The sequence below is a fragment of the Pan paniscus genome, chromosome 1, assembly GCF_029289425.2.
Source record: "Pan paniscus chromosome 1, NHGRI_mPanPan1-v2.0_pri, whole genome shotgun sequence".
Lineage (NCBI taxonomy): Eukaryota > Metazoa > Chordata > Mammalia > Primates > Hominidae > Pan > Pan paniscus.
This window is the reverse complement of record NC_073249.2, coordinates 207993590-208018504: the sequence shown is the minus strand read 5'-3', so window position 1 is coordinate 208018504 and position 24915 is coordinate 207993590. Positions and strand designations below refer to the sequence as shown.

The 24915-nt window shown below is 45.5% G+C and overlaps 1 protein-coding gene across 20 annotated transcripts in view; it reads right to left on the bottom strand.

The window, feature by feature from the left end:
• UBR4 (ubiquitin protein ligase E3 component n-recognin 4) overlaps nt 1–24915 on the bottom strand; it is a 136469-nt gene that overhangs the window by 22988 nt on the left and 88566 nt on the right. For all 20 annotated transcript variants that reach the window (XM_063594400.1, XM_063594405.1, XM_063594395.1 and 17 more), the window contains 24 exons: nt 24286–24531; nt 23274–23442; nt 22651–22795; nt 21968–22053; nt 20927–21014; nt 20325–20518; nt 18496–18735; nt 17919–18057; nt 17053–17178; nt 16807–16935; nt 15630–15973; nt 13844–13934; nt 13482–13566; nt 13198–13325; nt 9938–10067; nt 9673–9830; nt 8837–8946; nt 8151–8292; nt 7684–7765; nt 7181–7354; nt 4613–4734; nt 3469–3666; nt 2690–2770; nt 286–373 (listed from right to left, as the gene is read on the bottom strand). In XM_063594400.1, the coding sequence (XP_063450470.1) occupies nt 286–373; nt 2690–2770; nt 3469–3666; nt 4613–4734; nt 7181–7354; nt 7684–7765; nt 8151–8292; nt 8837–8946; nt 9673–9830; nt 9938–10067; nt 13198–13325; nt 13482–13566; nt 13844–13934; nt 15630–15973; nt 16807–16935; nt 17053–17178; nt 17919–18057; nt 18496–18735; nt 20325–20518; nt 20927–21014; nt 21968–22053; nt 22651–22795; nt 23274–23442; nt 24286–24531 (3495 nt within the window). The remainder of the gene's footprint in view (nt 1–285; nt 374–2689; nt 2771–3468; nt 3667–4612; nt 4735–7180; nt 7355–7683; nt 7766–8150; nt 8293–8836; nt 8947–9672; nt 9831–9937; nt 10068–13197; nt 13326–13481; nt 13567–13843; nt 13935–15629; nt 15974–16806; nt 16936–17052; nt 17179–17918; nt 18058–18495; nt 18736–20324; nt 20519–20926; nt 21015–21967; nt 22054–22650; nt 22796–23273; nt 23443–24285; nt 24532–24915) is intronic.

The following is a 24915-nucleotide window of genomic DNA, read 5'->3' as shown; positions in this document are numbered from 1 at the left end:
ATGGAGTGGGGGGAGAGGGAGTTAAAAATAAATCTGAACTCCCGTTTACTGTTCATTGCATTTTCCTCTAAAAGTTTGCTGGTATTCTTTTTTTTTTTTGAACACTCAGTGGTATCTGCATCATGCCACAGACACCTCTTTTTTTCCTCAATTGAAGAAACAATCTCCCCACAATTCTGATGCAGAGGTACAAGAGAGAAGCTCCTGAGAATGCCCCTAAGTCCTGGGACGTGAGCCGCTCATGAGTCCCAAGCCTTAGATCCAATGTGCAGTGCCATGATCTACCTGTAGTAGAGTCCAGGGACTCAATGAACTCCTCTGTGGCATCGCCCAGCAGCCCCCGCATACGATAAACAATCCTCATGGGCTCTCCCTGAGCAGAGAAAGTTGGAGAAAGGTACTTAAAAACAGGCCCAGACAAATGCAAAGGACTCCATACTTGGTCTTGCTTAAAGCCCCAGCAATGTGGAGAGCCTCTATTTTTCTACAAAGTCTCAACCACAACATCTAGAATCCAAATGCACAGCAATTCACTTAGGGGAAAGAATGCTAATTTTATTTTGTGTCTACTAGAAGCTAGACATTGTATGAAACATTTTAAAGACACTATCTCCTTCAATTTCACTAGAACACTATGTAATAATCTAACAAATATTTATTAAATGTTTTACTCTGTGCCAGGTCCTATGCTAATTAAGTACTTTATATGATCCTTTTACATAAGGTTACACAGCTTGTTCAAGGTTACCAAGCTATAAGCGGAGGTCTAATTCCAAGCCTGGACCTTCCTCAGGAGTAGAAACTGTCTCCAATCAATAGGGACTACCACCCAGGACAAACAAGGCCATTTAAATCAAAGAGCTTTGACTCAAGCCTCGGGAATCAAAACAGGAAAAGAGAGTACATCAATCTTTACCTACAGAGATTCAGACGTCTTTATATAACCATACAAGGAGGGGGTTCATCCACAATTCTTTAAGCTAAACCCACAATCTGACTAGAATGATAAGAATCAAGTCTTTTATAAATGACAAAATTACAGCAACTTCACTAAATTGGAGAATCAGGAAAGTTCACTGTATGTCTGGCACTGAGCACATATATTAATATTATTCTCATTTTGCAGACTAGAAATTGGAGCTCAAAGTAACCACTGATGAAATCCAGTGGGGGATTTGGTAGCACGCTAATTCAAGCAGCCTGCCTCCAAGTCTATGCTGAGCTTCAGGACAGGACACCCTGGAGGAAGACAACCTGCCAGAAAGGCCAGTTGCAGAAGTGTTTCTGGCTATAGAAGCCCAGTGAGAATTCCTCAGAGAGAACCACCACAGACACTGAACACAGAGCAGGTTCTAGTTCTAGTCAGTAGCTACAGAGGTAGGCTGCTTATCAGGGAAATAGAGGGCAAGGTAGAGAAGGGAAGCTGAAGTCCCAGAACATAGGCTATCACAAACTCAGAACTTTGCCAGAAAACCTTCTAACTGGATTAAGCACATCAATGTGAGGGGCAAATGATTCTCAACTTCTATCTTGCTTCACCATTCAAGGGAGATACCCTTGTGCATTCTGTGGGTTCACTACCACCATTTACAAGAGTGCCCACAGAAGCTTGGTCTTAATTTTTTATATGCATCAGGGATTAAATCTGTATTGTTCTGTTTTGATGCTACAATGTCTGTAACAAGACGTATTGGCTGGGACAGTTCTCTGCCTGTCCCTCAGCCAACAGTGCAACAACGACCCCACTGGCAGTAGACCAACAGTCAACAGTGAGCAGGATTCCCAGCCCAGTGGGAGACAAGAAAGGAGAGAGGCGGAAATATGTAACAAATTGAAGGTCAAAATCTACAAATAGTATACTGCCAATTTAGTTTCTCAAACTCTACAGAAGTATTTGGGACCAAGTCTAGAAAAGTTTGCTGTGCATCCCTGCTACACTAGTTTGCTGTAATTAAGTTACTTATCTGATTCATGTGCTAAAGACCTCTTCTCCCAATAGAAACAAGAGAAGGGAAGAAATGGCAGGGGGAGAGAGAAATGGAGGGGAAGAAAAAGAAACAGGAAGAGAGGAATGGAAGGAACAGAGAGTAAGAAAGGAGGGAAAGGTGAAGGGGACCATCTAGTACTTCCATAAGTGGACAAACAGCATCACTCGTGATGGCCAAAAGGCCCAGAGCGCTGGACTTCCTTCATTTCCCTTTTCCCCTCCTCAAGAACAACTGCCTGTTTGAGCCTCCATTCCCCAACTAGTAAAACAGAAATGATGCTCCTTGACACAGCTACTGGAAAAATGTTCTACTAAGCGAGCAGGCCCATAAAAGCTGAGAACTAATCTCAGCTGAGAGGTGTCCATATTGAAGGGAACAAGACAGCAAGCATTCCCAGCACAGAGCCTCCTTCGACACCCCCTGGCTTTCAGTCCTTGGGGTTTGACAACTTGCACAGCCCAGCAAAATGCTTTTGCTTTCCTGAAGCTTCATGAAGGTCATTAAATGTCCCTCCATTAGTCAGATGCCTCCAAAGGAAAACAAGATTGGTTTTCTCCACACAACCCCAAACAGGGAGAGTAAAGCCTTAGAGAGCTGCTACAAGCCAGGTAAGTGATGATGAACAATGGCTCCTGCTGGTACAAGTCTGCATAAGTCAGAAAAGTGAAACCACACCTCCAAACGAGAAAGCAGGCACATACCTCATTCGTGGTACACCAGACTTTCTTGTAAACTTCAGCCACAGGAAGGTCCAAACTAATGATTTTATTGTTCACTAGAAGCTGAACAGAAAAGCAGGTGAAGCTGTTATTCCAAATAATTGTAAGACAAGTAAAATCCAAGAGCAAAGGGCACCTTACGGCAATGGCTGATAATTCACAATTTTTATATGTCATGGACCTATCAACTCTCCCACTCTTAAAAAATCCGCATGTATGAAAAACACACAGAATTTTGTGCACAATTTCAGGGGCTGCTAACATCCCTAACCCACACACAGGCTCCAGCTTAGACACACCCACTGGGGACCTTCTCCTGCAGGCTCAGCACCAGAAAAGGCTTTTCACTATGTAAAAATGTCAGACCCTCAAGGGTCTGCCAGAAAGTAACTGACACAGGGACATAAACCTGCACAGGGGGTAAAACGCCAATATTTAGGGGGCTCAGGTAACTCAGACTCACCGAGAAGTCTCTGCCAGAGGCAATAACAATAATAAATACCCACCACCACTACAACCAACAGCCATTAACAATATGCTTACTTCCTGCCAGGCACTGGGCAGAGCCCTTTACAGGTTATTAACCTTAGCACTAGGTGAGGTAGAAAGGTGGGAATCATTAACCCCAACTTACAGAGTGGAGAAACTGAAGGCCACCTGCCCCAAGTTAATTAGCTACTAGGAAGAAGCACCTGGATTTGGTTAGCCTAGGAGGAAGCCCCTAATCGTAAACGTGGGCAGCACTGTCCTATGGTCATTACCTCCATGCCACTGTCATCTTCCAGGAGGGCCACTAAGTCACAGTCCTGGCAAATCTTGTTCTTTATATCCCTCATCAGCGGCCCGATGCCTGGCTCATTGCTGCTATACGGGTTCCCAGGCATCCTGCCCTGTAAGAAGTCTTCTTGTTGGGGATCCTTCTCCAGGGTCACAAAGAACTCAGTGACTTCATTCTCCTCCTGGAGGACAGACAGAAGGGTGCATCAGAAGGGATGGCAGAGGTGGAGATTTATACCATGCTACCTTGTTCCATGGACACTCGAGGAAAACATACCAAACTCAGCAAGCCCCCCAAACATTTAAAGATATAAAGGACAGGAAACTCAGAGGTACTTCCAAAAATCTAAACAAACTCAAGTAGACTAAAATATCAAGCATCTCCCCTGAAACCCCAGGGTGGATTAGGAGATAAAGCCTAACAAAACAAGCAGACAAGGAGTGACATATGAGAGATATATTAAAAAATCGGGGAAGGGGTGCGAGGAGGGACTTTCCTTCTTCCTCCTGCTGGTCTCATGTGATGCTAACCAATTTGGGGCCAGAGGACTTTGTCACTGATGACCCTGAAGTCAAGAAAAGGGCTTCTCTATGGGACATGACACTCAGGTACACACCCCCAATGAGCTCTCATTGCTAGCTCATGATACTAGTGTTCATCTTTCCTCAATAGCAGGAAGGGTTCTCTGGATGATACTGTGCTTCTACACAGTTCAGGCTAGGGAAAAAAACACATGCTGCACGTGTGCACAAAATACAGGGCAGCTAAAGAAGGAAGAGAGTAAAAATATCTTTATATTCTAGCTCAATACTGCTTCTTCCACAGTATGTTGGATTGATATGCAATGGGATTTTGGTAATGGAGGTTAGACCTAGTTTTTAAAAAAACATGATTCTTTACTTGAATCTAGGAAATAAGACCAAGGAAGGTCATTAAATGTCCCATCGTTAGCAAGAGGAAAATTATGAGGTTGCTTCACTTTTATGGCGGTGGATCTTCTTTCACTAATGACTAAGTGGCCCAGAGCTGGTACAATTCCCCATAACTTTAATGAATCACCAAGAGGCTTCATGGCAAAGTGGGCCGTGCTGACACTCGAGAGCCATGGGAAGCACCGCACTGCTTACAGGATAAATGATGCTGCAGAGCCTCTCGAAGATGAACACCGGGGTCCGGTAGTCATCCAGATTGTAGCGCTTGGCTGTCTCAATGCACACAGCCATGAAGGCCTTGGTTTCTGATTCTGTACCTGCCAGAAATCAAAGCGGCCAAGTTAGGAAAGAGCCTCTCCCATGGAGGGTGAAATGAGAATTCTAACTGAAGTACCATCACTGACAAATTATTTCTGCCTGGTAAGTCTTTAAATGCCCTACATGGCAATATCAATAGTTCAAATTGGAAATTTGATGCTGATTGATTTTATCCTCAGACCACATTCAGTTTGAAACCCATAACACCCAAGTCCACACACTTCATCATGGTTGGCTGTGTACATGTCTTGCTCTCTCTCAGGCTATAACCTCCTCAAGGAGAGGGACTGTGCCTTATTTAACTAGCATCTCCTTGCCCAAAACAGGCACTCAGAAAATGCCAAATAATCCTGTGTTCCAGTCAAATCAAAAGGAAGTTATAGTTAGTTTTTAGCTTCATTCTAAAAGATTAGGTAGACTGTCCTCTATAAGTGAAAAAACACAACTTAAAGTAACATGAAGGTGAGAAAATATGGTCTTTAAAAAATAAGGTCTTGTGAGCACTTTGAGCTCAAAAGCTGGAGACCAGGCTAGGCAATGTGGCGAAATGCCATCTCTACAAAAAATACAAAAATTAGCTGGGCGTGGTGGCACACGCCTATAGTCCCAGCTACTCAGGAGGCTGAGGTGGGAGGATGGTTTGAGCCCAGAAGGCGGAGGTTACAGTGAGCCTCGATCACACCAGTGTACCCCAGCCTGGGTGACAGAGTGAAACTTTGGGAAAAAAAAAGAAAGTCCCACTGTTGCATTACTGGGTGGGTCTGAATTAAAATTAAAAAAAAAAGGTAAAGGTCCCTGACAAAGTCACAAACCAGCTCAGCATGGCATGATGAAAATGGCATCAGAAAGAGTTCCATTTTGGGCAATAAGGCAAACGAGGTTCCCTGACCTACTCCTCACTCTCCACCACTCAAAAACAATTTAAAGTGTTGAATAAAAATGTATCAGTGAACTGCCACACTAACACAGAACAGCCAAAAGCCATAAACTAAGAGAAATCGGGAAGCCAGGGAGATAAGCAAAACACGAGTCAGTTTTTGCGTTGAGCTTTGGTTTCCATGCCCTGCCCAGATTTGAGAGGTGGATAAAGCCCCGAATCCACTGAGGCAAAGAGTCTAGCAGGAACCCCCAACCCCATGCCCCACAAATACAAATCTAGTACCCCAAAGAGCTACACCCTTGGTGCAGAGATCAGCTATCCCTTTCCCCCAACCAAATAACTGAGGAAATTGACTTTCCTTAAACTTTACCATCAAGTGGCAGGGAAAAATCTCCTCTGAAAACTTGTAATGAGCTGTCCCCTTATAGGGGTTTGCGGCTCAAACCTCTCACTACCTAGGAGGTCTGAAAATCCTGAGGCTCAGAACTGGGACAGTAGTACCCTGCACTGCCTCACAGAAGCAGTTCTTTACCTCCTCTGGAGAAACCCGTCTTTGGCCCAGTCCTAAAGAATTTCCACAGATAAAGCTAAGAAATATGAGGTCACAGTCAAAACTCATAAAACACAACAAGACTTTAAGGTATCATCAGCAAGAGCCAAAATAACAAACTGCAGAATCAGGCATGTAAATATCTCAAATTTTAGAATTATCAGACACAAATGTTTAATATGCTTATAGATCATATAAAGGAGGGAAATGTGAATTTTTAAAAAGAGACCTCACACCTGTAATCCCAGCACTTTGGGAGGCTGAGGCAGGCGGATCATCTGGGGTCGGGAGTTCGAGACCAGCCTGACCAAAATGGAGAAATCCCGTCTCTACTAAAAATACAAAATTAGCTGGGCGTGGTGGTGCATGCCTGTAATCCCAGCTACTCAGTAAGGCTGAGGCAGGCGAATCGCTTGAACCCTGGAGGCAGAGGTTGCGGTGAGCCGAGATCGCGTCACTGCACTCCAGCCTGGGCAACAAGAGTGAAACTTGGTCTCAAAAAATGAAAAATAAAAAAGAGACCATAAAATCTAGAACCACAAGAATTCAACAGGTAGATTAAACATTTGCACATAGTGAAGAAAACCTGAATTGAACAAATTGTCAAAAATGCAGCATAAATACACAATGAGATGAACATTATGAGAGATGGAGAGATATGGATGACAGAGTGAAAATGGAGTTTCACAAGGAAAAGAAAGAGAATACAGCAGAGGGGATTAAAGAGACAATGGCTGAGAATTTTCCAGACTGATAGAAGACACCAATGAGAGAGCCTTTGACCTTGCACCACTCTATAAGCTCAACATGAAAAATCCAAAGTGACTGAGCCCAGCTCTAGAATTTAAAATTCCAAGAGCCAACACTTTGTCAAGAAATGAGTCTCCCTTTGAATGCAGGGAGATGTTTGCCACCCCTCCTCTGGATCTGTGGAACTGGGGGAAATTGGTCGAATGCACCTCGGCAGCCCCAGAAGGGACAGTGCCTTAGGCTCCAGGCCACTGGGCAGTGCTACCTGTGGTCATGTCCTCCAGCATCTCCAGCAGCATGTCCTGCGTCTCATCAATCAGCTTGGTCCTCTGCACCACCAGCTTCCGCAAGCACAGGTATCCATTCAGCACAGTACCCACCAAGCGACTTTTAAAATGTCTTTTGATGGATTCCACCTCAACAAAGGAGGAGAGAAGGCCTGTGGAGACAGGAAAATGTTGCTGTGAGAGCTCTGGATGAAAACATAAGGAAAGTCTGTGTCTCAAAAGATTATGAGCAACTCAAAAAGCAGGGAAAATCTATCTTTGTGCATGGCACAGAGCAGGTGTTCAACAAGCGGAAACAGTCAATAGCAAACAGGGTCTCAAAATCATAAACGTATCAATAGAGAAAAAAAATGCAGAGCTTAAATCTGCACTAAGGTCAGTACCAGAGAGAAGAGAGTCAACCCCAGCACCCAAGGAACTAAGGGTTGTCCCTAAACAGATTCAGGATGCCCTAAAGGAAGGTCCCGGTGGCTCTCTTTACCTGTAAGACTTTTAAGGGCATAACCCTGCTGCAGATCGGTACTCAGGGTAGCCTCCTCCAGGGCCAGCAGACGAGCTATTTCCTAAACAGGATGACAAGTGCAGTCAGTGTGATGTCACTGCCAAGGATACCAGTTACCTCCACCACTGTCCCAGGAGCTTGCGGCACCAGACACTCAGTAGTTACATCTTCTTAATCGAACCCTTGCAGAACTCCTTTCCAGGAGGCCAACAGTCACAGCGCTGGTAAGGGATTGCTTAAAAACTGTAAACAGTCCAAATGCTCCCAAGAGTTTGCTACAGCTATATAATAAATACAATGAAGTCATAAAAATATTTCCAAACACCTTCAACAAATATTTCTTCTCAGTAAAAACAAACAAACAAAACACCATAGTAGAGTTTACATCAAGGTACAATGAAGGGGGAATTAGAGAAGGGGCTCTCTTGGGCAATAGGGTAGGATACCTTGGTGATGAGGTTGCCCACATAGGGTAGGACTCCCCGAGCTGCCAAGTAGACTTTCCAGTGCGCGGAAGTGATGAGCTTCTGGTAGAGAGCCAGGTACTCAGCTGCACACTCCCCAGCTATGCTCAGCTCATCCAGGTAACTGCCACCAAGAGGGACAGGGCACTCTAGTCAAGAACTCTAGCATTTCGAACAGCTCCAAGGCTCCCCTTTCTCCTCCCAATCTTTCCTATCTTCTGCTGTCTGTCTCTCCTGCTTCCTAGAGGGTGGAGGAACAGCATCCAAGACAGCTCCAATTCCCACATGGGAATTTCCCACACCTAGGAAGCATTCAGAGCACACTGCAGGGAGTGAATGCCACAGAATCTAAGCATTCATATTTTGGCACTGATTGCTATGAGAGAATTAAATAAGATAATGCATGCCAAGCAGTTATGCACTCAATCTCGATCAATATTAGCTGCATAAGATCTCAAATATTAGCTGCTGCTGCTGCTAACACCCTCACCACAACCACCACCACCACTACCATCACTAAAAGTCAGCTTTTTAACACTTTGTTGTTTCTGGGGTCTTCTACCCAGAGGTGTGCCTCTCATTACCCTGATCCATGGATTCCCCCGGGGAAGATGAAAAGGCTCTAGAGGAAGTCTAACCACGCTCCTCATCCCACTCCCAAATAGTACCTGGTAAGCAGGTCCAGGACCTGCTGCTTACGGCTGGGAATGGTGGCTAGAGCTTCCACAATGGTACAGGCCGCCTGCCGTGCGGCCTGCGTTGCTGGAGTGAAAAGCACCTGCAGGACAGGGGAGAGAAGGGGTCGTAGGCTCAGAGGATGCCCTGCCTCACCAGGCCCCCAGCAGGGCAGTCAACTGCCACCCATCTAGGAGAGGTCTTCTGGGCACCTCTCTAGGAAAATGTTAAGAGGTAAAAATCACCAGCTAACACAAGACTCTACTGTTTTAGATGGGGAAAGGGGCTGTGAAAGAGCCCTGCTTCTGCCTGGAGACTTCTCCATCAGGAGATGTGAAGAACATACCTACAATAAGTGAAGTAGGAAAAAGGGATCTTCCTTAGCAAAGATGCTGATCATTCTTTTTTGGGGACACTTATGTGCTGAATACTTTCATTTAAATGTAAACCAAGTATTTCTTATTTTATATATCAATGGACAAATGGATTACCTAACATAGAATTACTTTAGCTAGAGAGAGGAGGGAGAGGAAGGACAGCAGAAGATATGAAAAATGGAAGGAGAAAAGGGACTATGGTCAGGGAGGAAAGCAGAAAGCACAAGGAGCGTGTTAAGATAAGCAGAGGAAGTTCTGTTTCGGCCAGTCCACCATGCTAGCCCAACAGCTACAACCAAGAACCTGTACTCACTCCCTATTTGAAAGGAAGCAAGAAGAGCAAAGAGAAAGAAGAGATGGCAGTGCAGACACATGGTGAGGGGCAGAAACATATTGCTCAGAGTCTGGGGTCAGGGACGCAGGGGGTGAAGAGTCCAGAAGTGGCCACTCACTTGTCGCAACCAGTTGTTATGCCCCAGTTTGAGATCCAAGGGGGAGGTCCTCTTCCCCCGACGACTCAGGAACTGTTTCCACCTCCACACATACTTCTCAGTCAAATAGAGATGGCGGAGCTCTGATTTGCTGGGGGCTTTCCCATTGCCATCTATCCCTGCAAGGCCAAGGGTTGCAGGGGTAGGTAAGTAAATGAGAGTGACAGAAGGCAGGGCTGTCAGAGCACAGGCAGGACTTCCCGGCGTCTTGAAGAGAAAGATATACCTCTGATAGGAAGACACTTCTTCCAGGCATCATAGGATGCCTTGGGGTCTCTCTTGAGCCACAGTTGAGCCTGGGCATGGATCTCATTGCAGTATGGCTTCACCGTGGTGAGGGCCTCGACGGGGACATCCTGGAGGAGGCAAGTGGAGCAAGGTGAGGGCGCTCAAGGGCACACCTGAGCCATAGCCCCAACAGCATGGCACTGGTGCCCCAGTGGGTGATGTGCAAAGGCAAGAAGATCAGGAGGATCAACATGTGTATCTTTTATGCCCAAATATGTGTTCCTGTTAAACCATTTTGATCCAATTTAGCAGCAGCATCTCCACATTGAGCTTAAGGTCACTCATTTTTATTGTGCAGCAGAAGCTGTGGCTGGCTTCCTACAATCCTATAGCACATACACTAATTCCTATCCCACGGCTGATTTGCAATTTCCTAAGCATAAACCTTCCAAGGGTCACAAGCAGCCTCCAGAATGCAAATTGTCACTAACCAGAAGCAGCCTGCAGAGAGAGAGCCATAGATGACACTCCAGTCCAGCGCGTCTCAAGCTGTTTGGCCTCAGAACCCTGTTACAATCTTCGAAAATTATTACGGACTCCAGAGAGCTTTGCTTTACATGGTTGTATCTATTGCCATTTCTCATGTTAAAAACTAAAACTGGCCGGGCGCGGTGACTCACGCCTATAATCCCAGCACTTTGGGAGGCCAAGGCAGACAGATGATGCTTTAGTCCAGCAGTTCGAGACCAGCCTGGCTAATATGGTGAAACTCCATTTCGATACAAAATACAAAAAAATTAGCTGGGCACGGTAGTATATGCCTGTAGTCCCAGCTACTAAGGGGGCTGAGGCAGGAGGATTGCTTGCACCCAGGAGGCAGGGTTTGCAGTGAGCCGAGATCATACCACTGCACTCCAGCCTGGGTGACAGAATGGGACCCTGTCTCAAAAAAAAAAAATAAAAATAAAACACTGAGAAATTCTGAAGATATTTGTTAATTCATTGAAAAAGAAGAGTAAATCTATTATTTGTCAACCTAAATTTTATATTTTCCAAAACAAAAATAACCTACAGAAAGACGTGGCACTGTTTTACATTTTTGATAATTGTTCAATGACTGCTTTATAAGACATCTGGATTCTCATATCGGTTTCTATGGTTAAAGTGTCATGACAGGTTGTTTTGGTTGAAGTATATGAAAAACATTTGGCCTCATACAGATATACAGTTGGAAAAGGAAAGAATATTTTAATACCTTTTTCAACTAGTTGTGGATTTTTTTCATTGAGACTATACCAAAACTCAACAAATTATAGGGTCTGAAAGATTAGCTGTAGTATGGACTCTGAAATCACATCAATAAACTTTTCATACTTCATTACACTAACCTTCATCTTTTACCCGGCAGGATACTATAACATGCATTGGTCATTTAGAAAACACCGGTTTACACAGTTATGTCAGTTCTTCTTAAAGCTCACTTCATTCATTTTGAGGAAAAATCTGCCAAATACCTAAGCCTGAACAACCACAATTTGCCCATCAGCCATTTTTTTCAAGCACAAGCGGAGATCCATGGAAAGGCAGCTGGTTTGGCTTGCATCTCACACAAGTGCCTTTTCTCAGCACAACTGCTGTACTTGGGGTGCAGCAGAGGCGCTTTCTGTGTACTCATTTTGTCACACTGAGCATTAAATAGATTAGTACCCAAGAGTGGAGATTTAATAAAATTAATTTGTACTGGTTCATCAAGGATATCCTTGATGAAACCGGGTGGCAGTGAAGAGCTGCACAGGACCACCGCCTCGTCAACCTAAGGCACTGGCTGTCTCCCCAGCAGCAAAGGTTTTCTACCGTCAGCACAAACATCAGAAGAATTACAGGGGCAAATAGTGTCTTAGGACAATTATGAAAATAACTTTGTCCTCACAGATCTTTGACAGTCTCAAGAACAACCCGGAGTCTGTGAGCCAGATTTTAGGAACTGCTGCTCTCGCTAAGTTACACGGAGCAAATTGTGAACATCCACACCAGGCCTCAGTCCTTACAGGGCAAGTAATTCCGTGAAAAATCTCCCTTTGCCTCACACTGTGGAAACGACGATGGTCATATAGGGATGGGTGTCCTCTTCTCAACCAAGGGCTGATTTTAGTTGCTGGGAATCTGGGGGGAAATAATTCCTCCATCAAAGGGAAGGAAGCAGAGTGCCCCGTGCTGCCTTTTCTGAAGGCAGCTTCAATGTCCAGCTTCCCCACATCATAACCCTAGTGCTTGGCACTCAAAAAGCAATCTTCCTGCCATGAGGACTCTGTTGCCCATAAGGGATGGCCCATCAGACAGAACAGGAGTCAGAAGGACCCAAGGCCCAATCCAGGGCAAGTTGGTGGCAGAGCCTTAGGCATGGCCCAAAGAAAGAACTATGGCCTCCCAATTCAAAAGCTGATACAAGCAAGTCAATCTGTGGCTCAGCTACAGTTATTTTAGGATAAAAACTTGGTTTCATTTATTCACTTAATAATAATTTACTAAGCAGCTATTATAGATGTTATACCATCCTATATACTAGACATAAAAAGTATTACTAAGATGGTCCAGTCCCTGGATTCAAGGAGCTTACAGCTAGCCTAGTAGAGAACTGACCCTCTAAGGAGCAGCTAACAAAGTGAAGGAAAACATTCTAGGCAAAGAAAGCAGGAGATAGCCACAGCTAACATTTGTTAAGGATTAACTTAGGCAGACACCGTTTTGATCACTTAGTCTGCATTATGTCATTTATTTTTCACAACACTTCAAGGTGGAGACTATATTCCCATTTTATAGATGGGGAACCTAAGGAACGACTTGCCCAACATCACGATGCTAATAAATGGAAGCGCTGGAATTTGAACTCAGAAAGTCTGCTTCAGAGCCTGGGATTTCTATCACCGCACAGCACTGCATGTGCAAAGGCACAGGGGTAGGAAGGACACAATGCTTTCTGGGGGTTGCAAGTTATCTAACACGACTGGAGAGAGTTCATCCTTCACAGCTAGCCACTTTGCTCTCTGCTTTGTAGTTTCATGTTTATTTTACTTGAACCATCCTTCTCAAAAATCCCAACCCATATCTGCTGAACTAAGGCAAAGGCTGCACTGGAGCCTCTCAGGGGAGGTGGGCTCAAGGCAAAGCGGAGACCATGAGGAGGCAGGGCACACTGCCAGGGAATGAGGAGGGCGGCCGCCCTGCCCTTCCTTGTTAGACCCCTGCTTGGCCCAGTACCTTGTTCTTCTTGCTAGTGGGAGCAGGTGGTTTTATCAGCTTCTGCAAGATCCTCAGGCACATGAGGGTAATGTTCTCAACCACCACAGGAGTCTTAATGTTCACAGCCATGAGGAAAAGGCTGAGAGCTAGGGATGGTCAGGAAAGGCAGAGTCACAATCAGGAACACTACACATCTGCTCTGCAGAGGCCGCCCAAGCATCAGTTTCCCTCCTCCCCTCCCAGTCCGGCCAGGACTGCTCCTTGGAGCCTCCTTTCCTTTCTCTGAAAATCCCCTAACTCACCACAGCGTAACCGGAGCTCCCAGCAGCTGTCCTCCTTGGAGATAGAATCCGTCAGCAGCAGCATTTCATACTGCAGGCTACTTGCCTAGAAGGCAATGGGAAGAGACATGAGTCAAGAGGGTCAGCTCCGGTCCAGCGACTCTTAACTATTAATACAATTTCTGGTCCTAGGTGGCTCCAACAGAGACAAAGGACAGACAGAGACCCTTGTGCTCCAGGCTCTTCCCTGGGAAAACCATTCTGGGGTAATGTTCTGCTCCTTCCCTCCTCAGTCACCGCAGGACCTGGGAGGGGAAGCTGAGGAACACAAGGCATGTGAGGGGAAGTCAGAGAGGACAGCTGGGCCTGCTAGGCTGGCTCACCAGATCGGGGTTGGCCCAGTGGCCCTTCAGGGCTGTGGAGACCTTGCCAATAATCAGGTCATTCATCTGCTGGGTGGCTTCTGGGTTGTCTCTGCGGAAGCAAATAGAAATGGAGTCCTGTAATTCACAACCAGGTGTGACACGCCTTTCCACCTGAAGGGGCCCAGGGAAAATGAAATCAATGTCTAAGGCTACCTGGCCCCAAATTTTCTACTTCCTTCCCGGGGCAAGACTACAGCTTTAGCTTCACAAAACCGTGGTCGGTAATAATAAAGGGCCCATCACAGCCGCCTTGCCTATGCACAGAAGCTAACTGAGGGAAGAGCAGCACCACCTTATGGGGCCCATGTCCCAGGCGACAGAGCCCCTGCTGTCTGGTGTGACACAGTCTCCAAAACCTAGATGTCCACTCTCAGTCTTGGTCACAACTCTTTCCCTGCCTTCTCCATCTGCCTGCATTTCATTTTCCACAAGGCCCTCATACTCCAGTTTACGTCTCTTTGTAACAATGTTCCCATTATTAATAAAAAACACAAACCGTATCACTCACTCTTGCTTCCCAACATACTGAATGAGCCCCAAAGTCCTTACACAGGCCCACAAGACCCTATGGGATCTGGCCCTCGCACCCTCTGACCTGAGCCTCCTCCCGAGTCTTCCCTACTGCATCCCTGTCTCCAGCTACACGGGTTCCTTGTGATGCCCTAGCATTCCTGGCAGGTGCCTGCTCTCAACTACCCACTTGCTACTTCCTAGGCGTGCAGCCCACTGCTGAGACATTGCCATGACCTCATGATCAACTCCTGACCTCGTGATCTGCCTGCCTTGACCTCCCAAAGTGCTGGGATTACAGGTGTGAGTCGCCACGTTCAGCCCTATTTTTGTATTTTTTTTTTTTTTTTGAGATGGAGTTTCGCTTGTTGCCCAGGCTGGAGTGCAATGGCACGATTTCGACTCACTGCAATCTCCGCCTCCCAGGTTCAAGCGATTCTCCTGTCTCAGCCTCCCGAGTAGCCGAGATTACAGGCATGCACCACTACACCTGGCTAATTTTGTATTTTCAGTGGAGATGGGGTTTCTCCATGTTGGTCAGGCTGGTCTTGAACTCCCGACCTCAGGTGATCCACCCGCCTTGGCCTGCCAAAGTGCTGGGATTACAGGCGTGAGCCACAGCACCTGGCCCTATTTTTGTATTTTTAATGGAGACGAGGTTTTACCATGTTGGCCAGGCTGGTCTTGAACTCCTGACCTCAAGTGATCTGCCAGCCTCAGCTGCCAAAGTGCTGGGATTACGGGCAACAGCCACTGCGCCCAGCCTACTGTCAGTATTTTTCAGATGAGGAAAACACAGACTCAGAGAAATTAAGGAATCTGTCCAAGGCGTATAGTACAAGGTATCAGATACTGAAACTGAGTCTTTCTAATCCAGAGTCCAAGCTCTTAATCTCCAGGCCCCACTGCTCTGCTTCTTTCATGTGAGTCTTTCTCGAGTTCAAGTGTCTCCCTTCCCTTCCCTCACAAGGACTCAGGGAGAGTTTCCTCAAGACACTGTACTGGAACCAAAAAAGCACAAGCCAATCATGCCATTTACAAGGAAACCTGGGTTTCAATGCTCCCCAAGCTCGCTCACCTACACCCTGTGTCTCTTTCCATCTTTCCTTTGTTATAAGCTACCTAACTTGCTGGGTGGTCAGAAACACTATTCTGTGCACTCTCTAACGCTCCTGGCATGGCTGCCAGTGTCAGTAGGAACCACTAGGCCCATAACCATGGTGTAGGTACTGACCGAGTTAGGAGGCACATAAGCTGGCGGACCTCCTCCCGCATGGCCGCAGCCCCTCGGCGAAGATTATAATCAAAGAGCTCTCGGATAAGGCCCTGGGAGACAAGGATGTGCCTCAAGGCTGGGTTGGTGGCCAGGGCCCGAAGTAGTGTGATACAATGTTCTGTGACAGCCGAGGCGCAGCCATAGCACTTGGTGGAGGATGTGTGGCCACAGCCCAGGACGGATAAGGCACGGTACTGGCTGGCAGTGAATGTGGGCTGCACGGAGGTCCGGGATGATTTAGTGGCTGCTTCCCTCTGCTGTAGGTCATATTCCAACAACTCTTTGCGCGAAGCAAAGACTTTCTAAGAACAAAAAGGCAACAATAATGGGAATTAGCAATTAAAATAAGAAGAGCATGTTAATTAGAAAATCAGTTTTGCTTTAGAAAAAACTTTACATGCATTATATAATTTAATCTTCTCAATAACCCAACTGGTTAGATGCTTTATCTCCATTTTACAGAGAAGGAAACTGAAGCTTGGAGGAAGTGGCTTGACCAAGATAAGTGGCAGAGTCAGAACTCAGACTCAGATGGCAGGCTTATGCTCTTAACTCCCATGTAACAAAGACAAAGGTCAGAAGCTAATACACGTGTAGCAAAGATGGCACTCCACAATTTGGGGTTGAGGGGGAAGGTAAACTGGATGCTCTCCTTATTTGAGGTACCTCTGTCTATGGCCAGCCTCCCATCTCATGGAGATTAGGTCTGTGACACTGCAACTGACACAAGGCCCACCCTGGTTGATTGCAGTTGGTATGCCCTTACCCTACAGCCTGCAAAGACGGCATATCAGAAGAAGAGGGAACAGAATCTTGGCACCAAATTTTTTAAGACCAGTAACCCCTCTACTAAGAGATGGGTTGTTAATGGCTAAAAAAAAACCCTTATCTGTGCCACCTTCCCATCACCAGTATGTTCAGTTATCTAGCATGAACTCAGCCTTCTGACCAGCGCCATAAATCACGGTGGGGGAGATGCCGTTTGGTGCAGCCACCTGCCTGCCTTTTCAGCTGGATTGGGCAGGGACAACACCAAGACCCGGACTGCTGGATGAGAGAGCAGCAGGACTGCTGTGAAAACAACACCAGTAACACTTGGACAAAACATACCCAAAAGCTGCTCCCCGCTCTCTACCTGGATGATTTTGGAGAGTTCATCAAAAGAGTTCTTGCAGTCTCCACAATACTCCTGAGCCAACTGCAGGATGTAACGATTCACACTGGCAGAAGTGGAGCTGATGCCCCCTGCTGTTCCTGAGTCATCCTGCAACCCCAAGAGGTAAGCTGTCAGGCTTCCCACCTAAGGTGATCTCACCTAGGAGGCAGTCTTCTGATCATGACCCAAGCCCTTCTCCAAATGCCCTTTGCAGCGTGGGATTACCTGTGGCTTTTCTGGAGCTGCCTCATTCACTTTGCAGAGCAGGTTCTCCAGCTGTGGCCGGTGTCCCATCAGCTGATGATACACTCGATCAGCTTTGTCCAAAAGTGTATTGATGTTGGATACAGCCTAGACAGGAAAAGACAGGGACTGAGTGAAGGCTTTTTAGCTGATGACTTTCCCTGAGTAATCCTCACTGCTAACCATTTACCAGAACATTTCCTATAGGTCAGGCACTGTGTTTCATACATTATCTCTGTTCTTCACAATAATCTTTCCTGTGAGGTGGGTATATTATTTCTAATAAAAATACAATACACATCTGTGATATATAATAATACAATGCTGAGAGAAGTAACTTATACTAGGTTACACAAGTATTAAAAGTATGGCTGGAATTAGAATTTCTGTCCTTCTGACTCCAAAGCTAAATGTTCTTCTGTTGACCCTATAGGTGCCCCTTTTTCACTGTTCTTTAATATCTAGAACCTCCCCGCGCTCCTGCCCATATTATGCAGGCTGGGAACTAGCACTGGACAAGCTAATACCGAGGGAGGGCCAGCAGCCTCAATATGAAGCAGTCTGTAGAAGAAATGCAGGGCAAAGCATCCAAATCCAAAGTTATCTGCACCTGGAGATACTCTAGTTTCATTACCAATCAACACTTTTCTAAAATCCTATGCAAACCATGTCTTTCAATACAATATACCTTATGCCATTCTTTGCTCCCACCCAAAAGCTGGGCCCTGAAACTGGTGTTGCGTCGAAGAAGGCTTGGGCTAGAAAGTAAAGTGCACTGCACTGCACCAGGTCTGCCCAAAGTCCAGATCAAGGCCACAGCCCTGAGTCTAGGCCAGATCTGGCCTCACCTTCTTCCGGTCTTCTTCGTTCTCAATGGGATCCACTGCACAGCAAGGCTTCGCATAGAGCATGAAGTCGAAGCGGGCATATTTACAGAAGCCACAGGCATTGCAGAGGAAGGGATCCTTTTCATCGTAGTTGATGGATCTGAGTAACCAAAGCGTTTGGGTCAGTGAGGTGACAAGGTTGGGTGGGGTGGGGGTCACTCTGAGGAGATGGATTGTGCCACATTTATATACTCTGGTAACTACTGCAGCGGCTACTGAAGGGACAATAACAAATGAATGACTTAAGCAGCCAGGTAACAAGAAAGAAAGACCCAGAGCTAAACTTCTGGACCTCCCTCCGCCCTTACCCTCCACCCCTGCCACAGGACAGGCACATTTGTGTGCACATGCACACACACACACACACTCACTCTCTCTTCTTCCTCCTCCCTTTCTACCCTTGAACCCACTCTACAAACCCATAATTCTCTAAATGTTCTGAGGGAATCAGACACTGTAATTGCTCACACTGACACTACTACAGAAAAATAACAAGGAATGTGCACAGCCCTGGCCTAGGGGATGACCAATGACTTACCTGCATTTGTGACACTGGTACACATTCTCTCCACAGTTGCCACAGACTCCTGGGTTGGCAGGGACCGAGGCACTACAGCGAGGGCACTGCAGGGTCTCTGTGGAGGCCTGGTAGTTTTCATAGAAGTCTGCAAACTCAATCATCAGATTGGAGGCCACAATGGGCAACGGCAGGTCAATCTTCACCTCTGTCTGTCCAGGGGTCAGCTGAACCTTCTTGGCTTTGTGCCAGCGAGCTGGCCTAGGAAAGACAGACAGCCTTGAGATTTTCTCATCTAACCCTCAGTGATAACAGTCTGATGAGACAAAGAGGAAGACTGTCCCATGTATTTTTCTAAGGCAATTAAGTGGTTACTCTAAGGAAAAGAAATCTGGCATATAATAGGAAGCCAGTTTTAAAAAAGTTTTCCACTACCTTTTCTCTATAAAAAAAGGAAAGAACATACAAGTGCTTTAAGCTGTTATACATGATACCTTTTGAAATTCCAGGAAAACAACAGAAGTATATAACAAGGGAAACCATGACTCCAAAAGCATGCCACACTGAAGCCTGTAAGAGGTGCAATGATGATGCATGCCAAGTTCCCATCCTGACAGCAACCTTGGAAAGATAAACCTAGGCTATTTTAGAGAGGCAGAGGAAGAAAATCAGGGTCTGAATCAAGTGCTAAGTCAAGTCATAAAGAGGAAGGTATGTAATAATTTTGGGGTGATTATATAACACAATGAGAGCTAATATTTACTGAGTACTTACTATGTGCTAGGCTCTGTTCTCAGCACCTGACACATACTAACTCATTTAATCCTTAAAATAAAACCCTGGAAGTGGGGTCCTACCTCCATTTTATAGTTACAGAAACTGAGGTTAAGCAGCTTCTCTAAGGTCACAGAGCTATGTAGCAGAGCTGGGATCTGAACCCAAATAGTCTACCAGTAGCTCTGCTGACTCCACACAATGAAAAATCAAACCCACCTCCTCTGGAGGGGAATGGGCCACCCTAATGTGCAGCATCTACTTTCAGGTCACCAAGGTGAAACTAGGCTTTTCAAGGCAAGAAGAGAAAACCTCCCTAGGCAGCCTTCATGGCCACATGTTGCTGTGGTACATGAGCCTTATTCTGCCTCTTGGAGTAACAGCAATACTTCCATCCTGTGTGCAGAACAGCTCTGTAAGTCTTACTATTCAAGTAGTGTCGACCTGTGTTCTCCCTTCAGTAGCAATGCCTGAGAGTTCAAAAAAGGCGATCTGTCTCTGTGAAAGTCAACACTATAACCCATGTGAGTGCCTCTCTTGGCCTAAATATGACATGCCCTGATTCAGTCACTGGGATACACGGGCTAGGAAGATCCAGTATCAGCAGATACAGAAAAAAGGCACTATAAGGAAATTGAAGAGTGTGTGTACTAAAGAAGCTTCTTGAGAAATAACTTCCTGCCCTGTGAGCAAGAGCATAGCTGTCTTAATCCAAGAAATGACAATTACTTCCCAATACAGAAGGTTTTATCTAAGTCTAGACCTTTGTGTAAGAATAGTTAAAATGGGCATGAGATGCCTGGAGGTCCCCTCACTAAGCTTCCCCTCCCTAGGCAGGCTGTTGAGGAACTTCCACAGACCCCTATGGCTCCACTGGGCTAATTTAGAAATAATCTTTGTCAACATCCTCAGAACTGTTGTTTCACTTTTGTCCTTCGCTCATGAATGGAGGGGCCAAGAGGATGTATTAGGCCTCTAGGGATGTGCTGCCTTACTCCATTCCAGGAACTGAAGGCAGCAACTGAGCTTCAAGCCTTACAACCTGCTGCCCATCCTGAGGCCTAAAAAGCCCGTACTTGTTTTTCAACTCCACGATGGCCTGCACAGTTCGGTTGTTATAATACAGGTTGATGGTCCGCACCATCTTGGTCCGTTTCAGATCCCCGATTTTCACTGTCACTTTGCTGATGGTGTGACTGCCAATGAGCTTCACAACCTGCTGGGTGGTGGTATACCGCGTGTCCACTTTAATGGAAGACAGCTTGATATACTAAATACAAGAGTTCACAAAACATGGTATTAGTTCAAGACTCGTACTGCCTTTTTAAAAATTCATCAGTGTAACCCACTCTTCATCCGCAAGATGAAGTTTCTATTTAATTTTTTAAAAAATATTTTGTAGAGATGGGGTCTCACCATCTTGCCCAGGCTGGTCTAAAACTCCTGGGCTCAGGGGATCCTCCCATCTTAGCCTCCCAAAGTACTGGGATTATAGGCTTGAGCCACTGCACCCAGCCAAGCTTCTATTTAAGGTAATAAATGTGGCAGATAAAAATTCCTACTATCGGTGACCAACCATTAGGAGAGGAACATCTATGTGATAATGATCCATCTCTGGAAACAAGAATCCCACTGGACCTATTGGCCTCAGGACTGTCCATGTACAGATGTTACTTACACAGAACGGTACTTCCGGGTTATTACACACCAGGCAGGGATCACTCTCCAGGTAATAGCCATCAAACTCCACTAAGCCAGACAAAGTGCTAAGGAAGACATCAGTCTTAGCATGAACACATTTTCATCTTAGGAAGCAATGAGTTTCACAAAAAAATCATGACAAAGCCATGGCTCAATGTCCCCCAAAGTGAGCCCCACCCTAGTGAGAACTCAAGGACACAGGAGAAATCCCAATAGGATTACGAAGCCACAGGAAAGAAATTTCAACTAACTGACCTTAGATGTTTTCTAATCTTTGATCTATCCTTCAGAGGAATTCTAAAAAGTAGTAAAATTTGACTCAAGAGTCACAATTAAATTTACTAAAAATCACTGAACTGTACATTTAAAATAGGTTAATACATACATTATCTCAATAAAGTTTTTTAAAATTTTTTTTAAAGAACAGTCACTACTAAACCAGAGAAATAATAAACTGTCAATTTAACCAATATCCTCTTTTAAAAGTTTTTTTTAAAAAAAGGAAGACATTTTCTTTAAATTTGTTTTACCTTATTTAACTTAAACCCTTGAAACTAAAGACCTTTTTTTTTTTTTTTTTTTTTGAGACAGGGTCTCACTCTGTCACCCAGGCTGGAGTGCAGTGGCGTGGATCACAGTTCATTGCACCCTCGAACTTCTGGGCCCAAGCCATCCTCCTTCCACAGCCTCCCCAGCAGCTAGGACCACAGGTACACGCCACCACGCCTGGCTAACTTTTTTAAATTTTTTTTTAAGAGATGAAGTCTCACTATGTTGCCCAGGCTATACAGACCTTTCTACATTACTACTCACCAAACCCTGAACTCAGCAATGACATTTTGAGTACCTTCTATTTGCAAGACCCTGGCCTACATGGAGGGGATTGGAATCTCAACTAGGCGGATTCACTCTTCTCTCAGGCGCTTGTCAATTCCTATGTAAGAGCCTATCACCATGCAAATAACTCCTCAGAATGCTGACTGAGCTTCCCACGGGTAGAAAGCAAAACAAAGCTCACTTATAAATGTTCGAGTTGGGGTGGTTGGTAAGAATATGGTTTTGAGTCCGCAGAATCTCCACAGCCTTCTGTGAATACTCCTTCAACTGAAACAGAATTCAGTAAAGAAACAAGTTAAAGCCCAAGGGGAAGTCTTATTGGAAAAGACTTTTGTCTTCTGCATTCTAGCTGAATACTGCCCTAGACCTACCAGACTTCTCAGTCAGAATCATACAAAGCTGGGCCTAATTTCAATCATTTAAATGGATTCTATCTCCTTTAGAAGTTTCCATGAGCTTTAGTGATAGGTGGTACCCTTTTCTGACCTGATGGAGGAAGATCATTTTTATTTTTATGGAGAAGCCATAAAATGGTTAGCTAATTGCAGAAACATTTTCTGGTATGTAATCAGGGCTACTAGCAAAACAAGGAGCACTTGCTTTTCCAAGGAACTGTAATGAGTTCCATCTTCTTTCCCCACCTGACCTTGACCTACTTCCTATGTTAAGTCAGATTTGCTAGCGTATACTGTCTACATCACAGACATATTACGAGTGCTTAACAAGAAATGCAAAACTAGATATATTTAAAAGAGGTTTCCTATATGGACTCCCTGTATCTGGGTTGTTCATAATATTCTTAACTCAAGAGAAAAAAGGTTAAATATGGCAAGTTGGCCTCTCTGACCATAAAGCAACTGTTACCTTCTTCTCCGTTTGTGGAGTTTTCAGGGAGAAATATCCTAGTAGGTCCACAAACTGGGCAGCCTTACGACCATAGGCTGGGAGTTCTGGCCAGATGGACCACATCAGATCTAGCAGGAGCTCCTGTTGAGATTTGCTGGAATTTCTGTGGATATATGACAGCTCATGTTACCAAGCAGCAGAAAACCCTGAGGCACCTGTGTTTATCATTGAGGCTCTGGTACCTCAATTTCCCCACAATTATGGGTTAAGTTTGAACGGTTTTGTTTCTCTTTTGACAATCAATCCTACCAGATGCAGCACAGTCATTTGCTGCCTCTACCCATCACCCAACATACCCCAGAGCAGAAGCTGAGCTTTTTTAGCCTGAAAGGTCAAGCTTGGTCATGTTACAAACCCCGATACAGAGCCTTCTGAGTAGAAAACAGATCGCCTCCTGCCTATGACATCAGTTTAATGGCTAAAAAGCAGACAACGATAAAGAAATCTCTAAAGCACAAGAGGATTCAGGTTGGCGTAACTACTGACTCTGTGACCATATGTAACCGAAAACAAAATAGAACTGCATTACGCACCCTGGCCTCACACCCTTGCAGATCTGCCAAACCAAGCCCTGGCCCTACCTGTAGATGTGCAGTGTCAGACAGTGGGCCTGCCAGCGCACCGAGGAAGAATTGGACTCTAACAGGAAACAACGCAGGAACTGGATCAGGGTTTCCTTATCGGCAAATTTGTTCAGCTGGTTCACCAGAGCTGTGCACAGCTGGTCCTCCTGGCTGCCAGAGGTCTCACCTGCAAGATTAGGACAGGACTAAGGGCTGAAGAGTAGGAAGAAGTCCTCCAGGGTCCTAAGGCCTGGGCTACCAAATGGGGAGGGAGGGAATTCTGTCCATTTCTAAAAGTTTCTACTGAATGCTGATATTCTGCACAACAATTTTTAGTTGTTTACTGGGGGACAAATAGGTCAGCCCCAAATGAGACATATGTGTAACGTTGGTGATGCAGTGGTGAGCACAGCTGCCTTCCAGACAAGACATACAATAATGACACTAAAAACCACAGGATAAAGTGCTACTATGTAAGCTGGCACTGAACAAATACAGTGACACTGGAGGAGGAGGAACTTCCTTTCAAGAGGTTGCAATAGGACTGCACAGAGATCTCTGATCATTAACTGGGGGAATGTGAACCACCACCATGGCTCTCAACCCTGATCACCGATCTCAGGTCTCCAAGGACCATGGAAAGCAGTGCAGCTGATGGTGAGGGTCAGCTAAGAGAGCTAACATTTACTGAGCATTTACCAATGTACTCAGTGTCATTTCACTTAACTCTGATGGGAGCTCCATAGAGAAGGTGTTATTATTTCACAGAATAAGAAATTTGGTCTACTAAAAATGTTCAGTGCGCTTTGACTTTTCTTATTACTGTCACTTGGTATGAGAAGTCACGCTGTTTAAGGTGTCACTTCAGTATAATTGAAAATGAGACCGCAAGTAGACACTAGAGAACATTTGGGCTTTAAGTCCCCTGTAAATCAGGATTAAAAGACCTTTTACAACAGGACAAACCATGCGCTCCAAGAGAGATTTACATACATCATTGTATTCACAATGACAAGAGGGTGACCCTTACCATCTTTCTCCTTTTCTTTTTCTTCTTTCTTGCTCTTTTTAGTGGAAGACTTGGACTGTGTTGTGGCTTGTCCAGAACTGGCAGCCACAGGGGCTGAGGAGGAAGAAGCACTGGAGGATCCCGAAGAGGCTGCCAGTGCAGCGAGCACTTTGCTGCCGCACAGAGCACAGGAGAGCAGTTGCAGCAGCACTGGGGACACGCCCTCATCCACAAGGAAACTGACTTGGAGGAGGAAGTACAGGACGGCTGCAAGCAGAGGAGACAGAGGCTCACCTCTGAGACGACCTCAACCAGACTCACGAGAACCAAAACAACGTCTCCCTACAGCTGAGACTGCCCTGTTCTCACCAGCTTTCTTTGCCATGTTCTCTCTGCTGGACATTGTGAAGAAGTTATACTTTCTGTGGAAATTTCTGAAAAGCATTTTAACTACACACCGACCAGAGCCCCCTGCTCCTTTGAATAAGGGGTTCTCTAGACTCCACCTACTCCTCTTTGACTTTACTGCCACTACCTGGAGGTCAGAGACTCCTACTTTGTGCTTCTACAGCTCCCCAAACTTTGACTACCAGCCCTCACCACTCTTTCAGATTTTTACTTGTCTTCTTTGCTAGACAGAGTTCTGTCTAG